We start from the raw sequence: 13,557 nt of genomic DNA, 5'->3' as shown, positions 1-13,557 counted from the left end.
AAAGGTTGCAAGACGTTATAGCATGGTATCTTGCAGCACAAATGTGCCGTGGCACTCAACCTCATGCCCACAATTGCAGAGCGAGTTCCCATCTCAGCCTGGGAAAAGGAAGCAGAGGTTGGTGGCTTCCTTGCAGGGAAATTCATCGATCGTTACCCTGATTCACTCTGTCACAACTCCGAACTACATAACCGCTTAGAAGTCTGGGAGCAGGTGGTCTGCCCACCAATGCAGCTGCTGAATAAAATGAGAAGGACCCAGAGAAGGAGGGGAGAATATAATTTATTAGGGAAACTGTTTAATTGATTTAAAACTTGTTTTCTCCATGAAGATGTCAACTTAGGAACAGTACCCTGAAGTGACAGATATTATAGAATTGTCTCAAGTGTAACAAAAAAAGCTAATGATAAAGAACTTGAAATTGCCCATCTCTGCATGCCTGTATATTAACAGAGAATGCTCTGATGTGCCTCCATTCCAGGCAGCAATCAGTACTACACGTGCCAACTCCACTCCGGTAGCCATTCTTCATCTGCAAACCCAAACTGTGAGCTACAACAGGCTCTTTAACCACGAGGGGCATCATAACAGAGACCAATATCACCCTCACCTGAACTCCTCACACTCACACACGAACAGTGGTTACTGGACAGCGAGTAGGCATGGGAACCCAGGATGTTCTCCAACACCATTGCGCAAGGACAACTGCAGCATTTCCACTGCCATCCCAGCTAACTCAGCACAGACCAGCAAATTAATCAAGGATCTTTTGGTCTGGATGCCTGATAAATGCTGCCTTTACATAAGAGCAGGAGTAGGTCACCTGGCCCCTCGCGCCTGCTCCGCCATTTAATAATGTCTGATCTGATGATCGACTCAGCTCCACTTCCCTGCCCGCTCCCCATAACCCTTTTTACTCCCTTATCGCTCAAAAATCTGTCTATCTCCGCCTTAAATATATTCAATGACCCAGCCTCCACAGCTCTCTGGGGCAGAGAATTCCACAGATTTACAACCCTCAGAGAAGAAATTCCTCCTCATCTCAGTTTTAAATGGGCGGCCCCTTATTCTAAGACTATGTCCCCTAGTTTTAGTTTCCCCTATCAGTGGAAATATCCTCTCTGCATCCACCTTGTCAAGCCCCCTCAGTATCTTATGTGTTTCGATAAGATCACCTCTCATTCTTCTAAACTTCAATGAATATAGGCCCAACCTACTCAACCTATCTTCATAAGTCAGCCCCCTCATCTCCGGAATCAACCTAGTGAACCTTCTCTGAACAGCCTCCAATGCAAGTATATTCTTCCTTAAATACGGAGACCAAAACTGCACACAGTACTCCAGGTGTGGCCTCACCGATACCCTGTACAGTTGTAGCAGGACTTCTCTGCTTTTATACTCTATCCCTTTTGAGTACAGGGAGGTGTTGCTACAGTTGTACAGGGCCTTGGTGAGGCCACACCTGGAGTATTGTGTACAGTTTTGGTCTCCTAACTTGAGGAAGGACATTCTTGCTATTGAGGGAGTGCAGCGAAGATTCACCAGACTGATTCCCGGGATGGTGGGACTGACCTATCAAGAAAGACTGGATCAACTGGGCTTGTATTCACTGGAGTTCAGAAGAGTGAGAGGGGACCTCATAGAAACGTTTAAAATTCTGACAGGTTTGGACAGGTTGGATGCAGGAAGAATGTTCCCAATGTTGGGGAAGTCCAGAACCAGGGGTCACAGTCTAAGGATAAGGGGTAAGCCATTTAGGACCGAGATAAGGAGAAACTTCTTCACCCAGAGAGTGGTGAACCTGTGGAATTCTCTACCACAGAAAGTAGTTGAGGCCAATTCACTAAATATATTCAAAAGGGAGTTAGATGAAGTCCTTACTACTCGGGGGATCAAGGGGTATGGCGTGAAAGCAGGAAGGGGGTACTGAAGTTTCATGTTCAGCCATGAACTCATTGAATGGCGGTGCAGGCTAGAAGGGCTGAATGGCCTGCTCCTGTACCTATTTTCTATGTTTCTATGAGAGACTGGATCGACTGGGCCTGTATTCACTGGAGTTTAGAAGGGTGAGAGGGGATCTCATAGAAACATATAACATTCTGATGGGACTGGGCAGCTTAGATGCGGGAAGAATGTTCCCGATGATGGGGAAGTCCAGAACCAGAATACACAGTCTAAGGATAAGGGGTAAGCCATTTAGGACTGAGATGAGGAAAAACTTCTTCACTCAGAGTTGTTAACCTGTGGAATTCCCTACCGCAGAGTTGTTGCTGATGCCAGTTCATTGGATATATTCAAGAGGGAGTTAGATATGGCCCTTACAGCTAAAGGGATCAAGAGATATGGAGAGAAAACAGAAAAGGGGTACTGAGGTGAATGATCAGCCATGATCTTATTGAATGGTGGTGCAGGCTCGAAGGGCCGAATAGCCTACTCCTGCACCTATTTTCTATGTTTCTATGTTTCTATCCCCCTTGCAATAAAGGCCAACATTCCATTTGCCTTCCTGATTACTTGCTGTACCTGCATACTAACTTTTTATGTTTCATGCACAAGAACCCCCAGGACCCTCCTGGGGACCAACATTTACTTTAGCCACTCTTTTCCTTTTTGTGTACCTGTAGAAACTCTTACTATCTGTTTTTATATTTCATGCTGGTTTACTTTCATAATCTATCTTCCCTCTCTATCATTTTTTTAGTCGTTCTTTGCTGGCTTTTAAAGTTTTCCCAATCCTCTGGTCTCCCACTAGTCTTGGCCACATTGTATGCCCTTGTTTTCAATTTGATACCATCCCTTATTTCCTTAGTTAGCCACGGATGGTTATCCCTTCTCTTACAGTTTTTGCTTCTCATTGGGATATATTTTGTTGCGAGTTACAAAATATCTCCTTAAATGTCTGCCACTGCTCATCAACCATCCCATACTTTAATCTATTTTCCCAGTCCACTTTAGCCAACTCTGCCTTTTTACCGTTTTAATCTCCTTTATTTAAGCTTAGGACACTGGTTTGAGATCCAACTTTCTCACCCTCCAACTGAATTTGAAATTGAACCATGTTATGGTCACTCATTCCTAGAGGACCCTTTACTAGGAGATCATTTATTAATCTTGTCTCATTACACAGTACCAGATCTAAGATAGGCTGCTCCCTGGTTGGTTCCACAAGGTAGTGTCCAAGGAAACTATCCCGGATACGCTCTTTGAACTCTTCCTCAAGGCTACCCTGGACAATTTGCTTTGTCCAATCAATATGAAGATTAAAATCGCCCATGATTATTGCCATTCCTTTTTTTTTTTACCAGCCTCCATTATTTCTTGAGTTATACTCCATCCAACAGTGTAGCTACTGTTAGGGGGTCTATAGACTACACCCACCAGTGACTTTTTCCCCTTATTATTCCTAATCTCCACCCAAACTAATTCAACATATTGATCCTCTGAGCCAATATCGTTTCTCACCAACGCACTGATCTCATCCTTTATTAACAGAGCTACCCCACCTCCTTTTTCTTTCTGTCTGTCCTTCCGAATTGTCAAATACCCCTGAATATTTCGTTCCCAGTCCTGGTCACCTTGCAACCATGTCTCTGTAATGGCTATCTGATCATACCCATTTGTATCTATTTGTGCCGTCAACTCATCTATTTTATTACGAATGCTGCGTGCATTCAGATAGAGCTTTTAAATTTGTGTTTTTTACCATTTTTCCCTGCTTTGACCCCACTTTCTGATTCACCGTTATGTTTATACATTCTGTCCCTTCCTGGCATGCTCTGGTTTTCATTTCCCCCACCGCTAATCTGCTCGATTGCCTTCTCCTTATTCTTTGAGTTTTTAAATTTTCGCTCACCTGAAACCCCCCCCCCCCCCACCCCCCGCACTATTTAGTTTAAAGCCCGCTCTACAGCCCGAGTTATTTGATTCGCCAGGACCCTAGTCCCAGCATGGTCTAAGTGGAGCCCGTCCAAACGTAACAGCTCCCTCTTACCCCAGTAGTGGTGCCAGTGTCCCACAAACTAAAACCCATTTCTCCCACACCAGTCTCTGAGCCACGTGTTTAACTCCTGATCTATGCAAATTTGCTCCTGGCTCAGGTAGTAATCCAGAGATTATTACCTTTGTAGTTCTGCTTTTTAATTTGGCCCCGAGCTGCTCATACTCCCTAAGCAGAACCTCTTTGTCCTACCTATGTCGTTGGTACCCACGTGGACAACGACAACTGGATCTTCCCCCTCCCACTCCAAGTTCCTCTCCAGCCTGGAGATGTCCTTAACCCTGGCACCGGGCAGGCAACACAGCCTTCGGGACTCACGCTCTCGGCTGCAGAGAACCTTATCTATCCCCCTAATGATACTGCCCCCTACCATTACAATGTTTCTTTTTACTCCCCCCACTTGAATGACCCCCTGTACCATGGTGCTGTGGTTAGTTCGCTCATCCTCCCTGCAGTCCCTGCTGTTGTCCACACAGGGAGTAAGAGCCTTGAACCTGTTGAACAAGAGCATGGGCTGAGGCTCCTCCGTCACTACCTCGAGTCCCCATATCTGCCTTGCTTGCAGTCACACCCTCCTGTCCTTGACCACGGACCAAATTTGAATTAATTAACCTAAGGGGTATGACTGCCTCCTGGAACACAGCGTCCAGGTAACTTTCCCTCCCTGATGTGTCGCAGTGTCCACAGTTTGGACTCCAGCTCATCAACATGGAGCCGAAGCTCCTCGAGCTGCAGACACTTGCTGCAGATGTGGTCACCGTGGACCTCAATGGGGTCAACCAGCTCCCACATGCTACAGCAGAAACACATCGCCTGTCCTGCCATCTTTAATGTACTTAGTGAATTAAGTTCTCAAGTTTTGTTTTTAATCCCAGCTCTTAATTCAAACCAATGCCCCTAGAACTAGAGGGCATAATCTTAGAACTAGAGGCATAATCTTAGAATAAGGGGCCGCCCATTTAAAACTGAGATGAGGAGAAATTTCTTCTCTCAGAGGGTTGTGGATCTGTGGAATTCGCTGCCTCAGAGAGCTGTGGAAGCTGGGACATTGAATAAATTTAAGACAGAGATAGACAGTTTCTTCAATGCTAACGGAATAAGGGTTATGGGGAGTGGGCGGGGAAGAGGAGCGGACGGGGAAGAGGAGCTGAGTCCATGATCGGGTCAGCCATGATTGTATTAAATGGCGGAGCAGGCTCGAGGGGCCGTATGGCCTACTCCTGCTCCTATTTCTTATGGTCTTATGTAAAAGAGAAAAAAACTCACCAAGCAATCACTTCCCTTCTTTCCTGTGACGTCACACTTTGATTTTGGTTCTTTCTACTTTATTTTACCCAGTGAATCATGAGGGAACTTGGTAACATTCTTCTTTAAATAGGAGTTTTATTTTAATGAAAAAAGTTCATTCAGCCAGCAGCTATCCAAGTAAGGTACTAAACAACAATTATTCCCGACATGATCTGCACTCCACTCAGTACCAAAACATGTATTCATCAAAGCCACAACGACCTCAATTAAGTACAGCATCACTTAACTACTGCTATAAAATTATGCATTCTCTCTTTTTTTACCTGATTTCTCAGCTTTGTTTTGGGATTCGGAGCATATCCAATAAACCCAACTTTCTTCATAGTACGCAATATCTCAAGATCGACAGGCGGAGCTCGTCTGAAATAAAGTAACCGCCAGGGTAGTTAACATAAAACAATTACCAGGACATTTTTAATAACTGGGGAATTACAAGATCTTCAAAGTGAAAGCCTTCCAAATCCGTGCCCATCTTTCCTCCAATTCTAATTTTGAATCCCTCCAATCCGGTTCCCGCACCTGCCATTGAAATGGCTCTCATCAAAGTCACAAATGACATCCTTTGTGAGTGTGACAGCGTTAAACGATCCCTCCTTGTCCTTCTTGACCTGTCTGCAGCCTTTGACACGGGTGACCACTCTATCCTCCTCCGACGCCTCTCCACCATCGTCCAGCTGGGTGGGACTGCACTCGCCTGGTTCCATTCTTATCTATCGAATCGGAGAATCATCTGCAATCTCTTCCCGCTCCGGCATCGTTACCTCTAGTGTCCCCCAAGGATCTATCCTTGGCCCCCTCCTATTTCTCATCTACATGTTGCCCCTCGGTGACATCACCTGGAAACATAGTGTCAGTTTCCACATGTACGCTGATGACACCCAGCTCTACCTCACTATCACTTCTCTCGACCCCTCCACGGTCTCTAAATTGGCAGACTGCTTTGTCCGACGAGCAGAAATTTTCTCCAATTGAATATTGGGAAGACCGAAGCCATTGTTTTTGGTCCCCACCACAAACTCCGTTCCCCAGCCACTAACTCCATCCAATCTCCCCAACTTCTGTCTCAGGTTGAACCAGACTGTTCGCAACCTTGGTGTCATATTTGACCCTGAAATGAGCTTCTGGCCACATATCCACGGCATAACTAAGACCGCCTATTTCCATCTCCGTAATATCGCCCGTCTCGCCCTTGCCTCAGTTCATCCACTGCTGAAGCCCTCATCCATGCCTTTGTTATCTCTAGACTTGACTATTCCAACGCACTCCTGGCTGGCCTCCCACATTCTACTCAACGTAAACTAGAGGTGATCCAAAACTCAGCTGCCCGTGTCCTAACTCGCACCAAGTCCCACTCACCCATCACCCCCTGTGCTCGCTGACCGACATTGGCTCTCAGTTAAACAACACCTCGATTTCAAAATTCTCATCCTTCTTTTCAAATCCCTCCTTGGCCTCATCCCTCCCTATCTCTGTAATCTCCTCCAGCAACCTCCCCCACCCCCCCACCCCCAACCCCGAGATGTCTGCGCTCTTCTAATTCTGCCCTCTCAAGCATCCCTGATTATAATCGCTCCACCATTGGTAGTCATGCCTTGTTGCCTAGGCCCCAAGCTCTGGAACTCCCTGCCTAAACCTCTTCGCCTCTCTACCTCTCTCTCCTCCTTTAAGATGCTCCTTAAAACTCTTTGGCGAAGCTTTTGGTCACACCTGCCCTAATTTCTCCTTATGTGGTTCGGTATCAATTTTTTACTCTCATAATACTCCTGTGAAGCGCCTTGGGACGTTTCACTACTTTAAAGCCGCTATATAAATACAAATTATTGTTGTTGTTGTGCATCTCCAAGAAGATTGAGGACATTGGGGCATTCTGTAATACCAGAAATATGATTATATTTTGGTTTGATTTGTTCCCCTTTCCAGAAATGATTGTAGTTATAAATTGTACATAAATTCTAATGCACAACAGTGATATTGTGCCATTAAGACTTCCCCCACTTATCTAATCACCCAAACGTAATAATACATGAACAAGCGGTCAGGAATATAAAAAGGGAAAAAATAGTAAGATCTGATACTGCACTGGCCACACAATAAAATTTTGAGATTTTCAAATGGGGAATCCAGATTTTTGTATGTCCCTATTACACCGTCAGCACAAACCACATTAAAATTACATCGTCTGAAGCAAATCAATTCTAAAGTATTTAATCCTCTCACACATCATCTGCAAAACCAATCCAGTGGTTGGTCCCAAATTTATGATACAGTGGTGTAGCACACCTGGATACCAACAAGGTGTCCCATCGTGATAAATTTGCCCACAATTCTGCAACTGAGCTCCTGATCTAGCAGGTCAAGGAGTGGAGAGGGTACAGCATTGTTTTCTTGATCACAAGTGTGGATTCACAAAAACATGCTCTCACATATCTCCTGGTGATGGGTTACACAGCAGTGGGGACTAAGCTATGTGCCAGCCTATTGCTCGAAGATATGATGCTGTGTAGTGTTGGGTGGAAAATAACATAAAAGGAGTGGTAAATACACTTAGAATGAGGAATCGACGTATGCTCTTCCATGTTGTATCGGTTCCTAGCCGAACAGGTAAACAGGTGTGACCCACACTTAGAGGGAGGACACAGAATATAGTGCATGTTGTTGGTGAGCAAAGTCTGGAGCTCCCACACAAGCCGCTTGCCAGCTTTTCAATGGAAAAACCGTGCATGCACGGAAATTTGAATGGGCTGTGCACCCTTGGTGTTAGAAACATAGAAAATAGGTGCAGGAGTAGGCCATTCGGCCCTTCGAGCCTGCACCGCCATTCAATGAGTTCATGGCTGAACATGCAACTTCAGTACCCCATTCCTGCTTTCTCGCCATACCCCTTGGATCCCCCTAGTAGTAAGGACTACATCTAACTCCTTCTTGAATATATTTAGTGAATTGGCCTCAACAACTTTCTGTGGTAGAGAATTCCACAGGTTCACCACTCTCTGGGTGAAGAAGTTTCTCCTCATCTCGGTCCTAAATGGCTTACCCCTTATCCTTAGACTGTGACCCCTGTTCTGGACTTCCCCAACATTGGGAACATTCTTCCTGCATCTAACCTGTCTAAACCCATCAGAATTTTAAACGTTTCTATGAGATCCCCTCTCATTCTTCTGAACTCCAGTGAATACAAGCCCAGTTGATCCAGTCTTTCTTGATATGTCAGTCCCGCCACCCAGGGAATCAGTCTGGTGAACCTTCACTCCCTCAATAGCAAGAATGTCCTTCCTCAAGTTAGGAGACCAAAACTGTACACAATACTCCAGGTGTGGCCTCACCAAGGCCCTGTACAACTGTAGCAACACCTCCCTGCCCCTGTACTCAAATCCCCTCGCTATGAAGGCCAACATGCCATTTGCTTTCTTAACCGCCTGCTGTACCTGCATGCCAACCTTCAATGACTGATGTACCATGACACCCAGGTCTCGTTGCACCTCCCCTTTTCCTAATCTGTCACCATTCAGAAAACAGTCTGTCTCTCTGTTTTTACCACCAAAGTGGATAACCTCACATTTATCCACATTATACTTCATCTGCCATGCATTTGCCCACTCACCTAACCTATCCAAGTCACTCTGCAGCCTCATAGCATCCTCCTCGCAGCTCACACTGCCACCCAACTTAGTGTCATCCGCAAATTTGGAGATACTACATTTAATCCCCTCGTCTAAATCATTAATGTACAATGTAAACAGCTGGGGCCCCAGCACTGAACCTTGTGGTACCCCACTAGTCACTGCCTGCCATTCTGAAAAGTACCCATTTACTTCTACTCTTTGCTTCCTGTCTGACAACCAGTTCTCAATCCACGTCAGCACACTACCCCCAATCCCATGTGCTTTAACTTTGCACATTAATCTCTTGTGTGGGACCTTGTCGAAAGCCTTCTGAAAGTCCAAATACACCACATCAACTGGTTCTCCCTTGTCCAGTCTACTGGAAACATTCTCAAAAAATTCCAGAAGATTTGTCAAGCATGATTTCCCTTTCACAAATCCATGCTGACTTGGACCTATCATGTCACCTCTTTCCAAATGCGCTGCTATGACATCCTTAATAACTGATTCCATCATTTTACCCACTACTGAGGTCAGGCTGACCGGTCTATAATTCCCTGTTTTCTCTCTCCCTCCTTTTTTAAAAAGTGGGGTTACATTGGCTACCCTCCACTCCATAGGAACTGATCCAGAGTCAATGGAATGTTGGAAAATGACTGTCAATGCATCCGCTATTTCCAAGGCCACCTCCTTAAGTACTCTGGGTTACTGGCTAAACACTGGACACTGCGATTGGTATAACCTGTAAATGGAGAAAAACAAGAAATAGAAGTGAACGTAGAGGAATGAAGTGACTCGTGTGAAATCGTAGTCCCGACTGTGGCTTTTATCCACTCGGAGAATTAACGGAGAATATTACCAATAAAAGGCAGCACTGTTGAGCAAGGGGGAAAGTGAGTAGTCAAAAGCTCAATGTGTTGGGAAAAAGTGTCCCACTGTAAACTTTCAGTTACCTGGGTGTAACAATGCAGTTTGCTGTTGGCCAGTCAGACAATAAAGACTCAGTAATAAGAGGCACAGGAATGAGCGATAAAGGCAAGAGATCATCATTATAGTCCAGGTTTGGCAGGGTATCTACCATGCATGGCATCGGAAAGTCGGTCTCACGGGAGTAGGCATTGAACGTCACATTTGGCGAGTCCGCCCATAGATGCACACACCCTCCAGAGTCTCCGAACACCAACGCTTGCTTGCTAGACGACACATCAAACGTCATGACTAACTGCCCTACTGTGTTGACGTGGAAAATATCTGCTGGGCTCGCGAGGCCTGTTGGTTCACAGAACTGGCACTGTCCTGCAAAGGAACAAACAGAAAACAAAGATCACTGCAACAAACTGTGGCTCGAACAAGATCTGTTAGCAAATAGAATGGCATGCTGCATGCCTGCTAGTTTAAGCCCACATTCCATGTACTACATAGCTCACAAATAGTTACCACTGCAGTGTCAATAGCCAGAAGTGATTTGTTTGAGGGTGCAGCCAGCTTCAGGGTTACCAAGGAGCAACCTTAAAAACCAGACGGGTGTCTAGGAGCACGTTGCAAGGCATTCACACAGTGTCAAACGAGGACAGTAGAGCTCCAGCTCTTTAGAAACATCATCTGGAAGTCTCAAGTGTGTTAGAGCCTTAAACATATTCCAAAATGTTTTCCAGTTTACAATACCACTTCAAATTTTAACATTTCATCTTGTCCTTTCTGACTTTTGCTGCTGGCATAGATTACATTTGGCTATTTTTGTTTTTAAGTTGCCACATTATGACTATTATGGACCTGAATTTCACCAGATGTCAGGATTTTATTTTAAATTAATCCCAGACAGAATTACAAGAGTAGATACTGAGCAGACTTTACAAACAAAAAGCATTTTCAACAGAAAAAACAGCACTGGCCTACGCGAAAATAAAAGACGCAGCAAATATTAAAAACTGTTTAGAGTGAAGCTTCAGTCATTTATGTTTAATGTTTAAATTATTCACAGTACTTGCACAAAATATAAAAACAGATAGCAAGAGTTTCTACAGGTATATAAAAAGGAAAAGAGTGGCTAAAGTAAATGTTGGTCCCTTAGAGGACGAGACTGGGGAATTAGTGATGGGGAACATGGAGATGGCAGAAACACTGAACAAATATTTTGTATCAGTCTTTACGGTAGAGGACACTAAAAAATATCCCAACAGTGGATAGTCTAGGGGCTATAAGGGGGGGGGGGGGGGGAGGAACTTAACACAATCACAATCACTAAGGAGGTGTACTCAGTAAGATAATGGGACTAAAGGCAGATAAATCCCCAGGACCTGATGGCTTGCATCCTAGGGTCTTAAGAGAAGTAAGCAGCGATTGTGGATGCATTGGTTGTAATTTACCAAAATTCCCTGGATTCTGGGGAGGTCCCAGCAGATTGGAAAACTGCAAATGTAACGCCCCTATTTAAAAAAGGAGACAGACAAAAAGCAGGAAACTATAGACCAGTTAACCTAACATCTGCGGTTGGGAAAAAGTTGGAGTCCATTATTAAAGAAGCAGTAGCAGGACATTTGGAAAAGCATAATTCAGTCAGGCAGAGTCAGCATGGATTTATGAAGGGGACGTCACGTTTGACAAATTTGCTGGAATTCTTTGAGGATGTAACGAACAGAGTGGAAAAGGGGAACCAGTGGATGTGGTGTATTTGGACTTCCAGAAGACATTTGACAAGGTGCGTCATAAAAGGTTACTGCACAAGATAAAAGTTCACGGGGTTGGGGGTAATATATTAGCATGGATAGAAGATTGGCTAACAAACGGAAAACAGAGAGTTGGGATAAATGGTTCATTCTCGGGTCGGCAATCAGTAACTAGTGGGGTGCCGCAGGGATCAGTGCTGGGACCCCAACTATTTACAATCTATATTAATAACTTGGATGGAGGGACTGAGAGTAATGTAGCCAGTTTGCTGACGATACAAAGATGAGAGGAAAAGCAATGTGTGAGGAGGACATAAAAAATCTGCAAAAGGACATAGACAGGCTAAGTGAGTGGGCAAAAATTTGGCAGATGGAGTATAATGTTGGAAAGTGAGGTCATGCACTTTGGCAGAAAAAAATCAAAGAGCATTTAATGGAGAAAGATTACAAAGTGCTACAGTACAGCGGGACCTGGGAGTCCTAGTGCATGAAACACAAAAGGTTATTATGCAGGTACAGTAAGTGATCAGGAAGGCCAATGGAATCTTGGTCTTTATTGCAAAGCTGATGGAGTATAAAAGCAGGGAAGTATTGCTACAATTATACAGGGTATTGGTGAGGCCACACCTGGATTACTGCGTACAGTTTTGGTTTCCATATTTAAGAAAGAATATACTTGCTTTGGAGGTAGTTCAGAGAAGGTTCACTAGGTTGATTCTGGAGATGAGGGGGTTGACATATGAGGAAAGGTTGAGTAGGTTGGGCCTCTACTTATTGGAATTCAGAAGAATGAGAGGTGATCTTATCGAAACGTATAAGATTGTGAGGGGGCTTGACAAGGTGGAAGCAGAGAGGATGTTTCCACTGATAGGGGAGACTAGAACTCGAGGGGATGATCTTAGAATAAGGGCCACCCATTTAAACCTGAGATGAGGAGGAATTTCTTCTCTCAGAGGGTTGTAAATCTGTGGAATGCGCTGCCTCAGAGAGCTGTGGAAGCTGGGACATTGAATAAATTTAAGACAGAGATAGACAATTTCTTAACCAATAAGGGAATAAGGGGTTATGGGGAGTGGGCAGGGAAGTGGACCCGAGTCCATGATAGGATCAGCCATGATCGTATTAAATGGCGGAGCAGGCTCGAGGGGCCGTATGGCCTACTCCTACTTCTTACGTTCTTTGTTCTTATGTTCTTCAGTCAGTCTGAACTAACAGAAATATCAATCTATATATAAAAGTTTGAGACGAGTCCATCACACATGCAAATTTGTATCATACTTTTTAAAAAAAATATATAATAAAGAAATCTATTCATTCTGCTTGGGGAGAAACTGGGGATTTACAAGGGCTGCAAACCAAAAGACATTTTCTCAACAATTAACCTCAAGCTGGGCCTCGTAGGCAAGTTACACATTTTCACCTTAGCAACAGAATAACAACCTGTATGTTAAATGGTATAACGCTCCTGTCATTTTAGGATAACATATCATCCAACTTACTGTGAGCATCATCACATCTGCTAATAAAGTTCTATCGATATAAATGTTATATTATAATTCTGGCCTTTTGTAAGATACCTGATTGAGAGATGATGGCTAGCCTTGATGTGTATGTAGGAATAAATCTCAGGAAGAGAGGATCCACATGAACCTGCAAGGGACTGATAGCCCGCATCATACGGAGGTCATAAACCATCAGGAATCTGTCGCATGACAGACCATTCATTCGATTTGAGAAGCCACATGTCACCAGCAGGTTTCCGTGTACATCAAAATCAGAGAGACTTCCAGAGTAAGCATCAAATTCATGTTCCAATTTAAAGCTTCTCAAATCCCGGAGGGATACCTAAAACCACACAAGAGAATTACAATGCAATAAAAGCAAGTTGCATGCTCGCCTTCAATGAATGATTCAGTTGGTAAACGCACACCAACATTCCAGGAAAGTACCAGGTTCAATGCAGCAGTAGAGATGTGAAAAATTG

At 44.3% G+C, this 13,557-nt stretch overlaps 1 protein-coding gene across 2 annotated transcripts in view; it reads right to left on the bottom strand.

The window, feature by feature from the left end:
* pan2 (poly(A) specific ribonuclease subunit PAN2) overlaps positions 1 to 13,557 on the bottom strand; it is a 121,148-nt gene that overhangs the window by 86,063 nt on the left and 21,528 nt on the right. For both annotated transcript variants that reach the window (XM_070869676.1, XM_070869675.1), the window contains exons 6-8: positions 13,151 to 13,418; positions 9,861 to 10,203; positions 5,569 to 5,665 (exon numbers count right to left, since the gene is read on the bottom strand). In XM_070869676.1, the coding sequence (XP_070725777.1) occupies positions 5,569 to 5,665; positions 9,861 to 10,203; positions 13,151 to 13,418 (708 nt within the window). The remainder of the gene's footprint in view (positions 1 to 5,568; positions 5,666 to 9,860; positions 10,204 to 13,150; positions 13,419 to 13,557) is intronic.

Source organism: Pristiophorus japonicus, chromosome X (genome assembly GCF_044704955.1).
Source record: "Pristiophorus japonicus isolate sPriJap1 chromosome X, sPriJap1.hap1, whole genome shotgun sequence".
NCBI classification, from domain to species: Eukaryota; Metazoa; Chordata; class Chondrichthyes; family Pristiophoridae; genus Pristiophorus; species Pristiophorus japonicus.
This window is presented reverse-complemented; position numbering and strand designations above follow the sequence as displayed.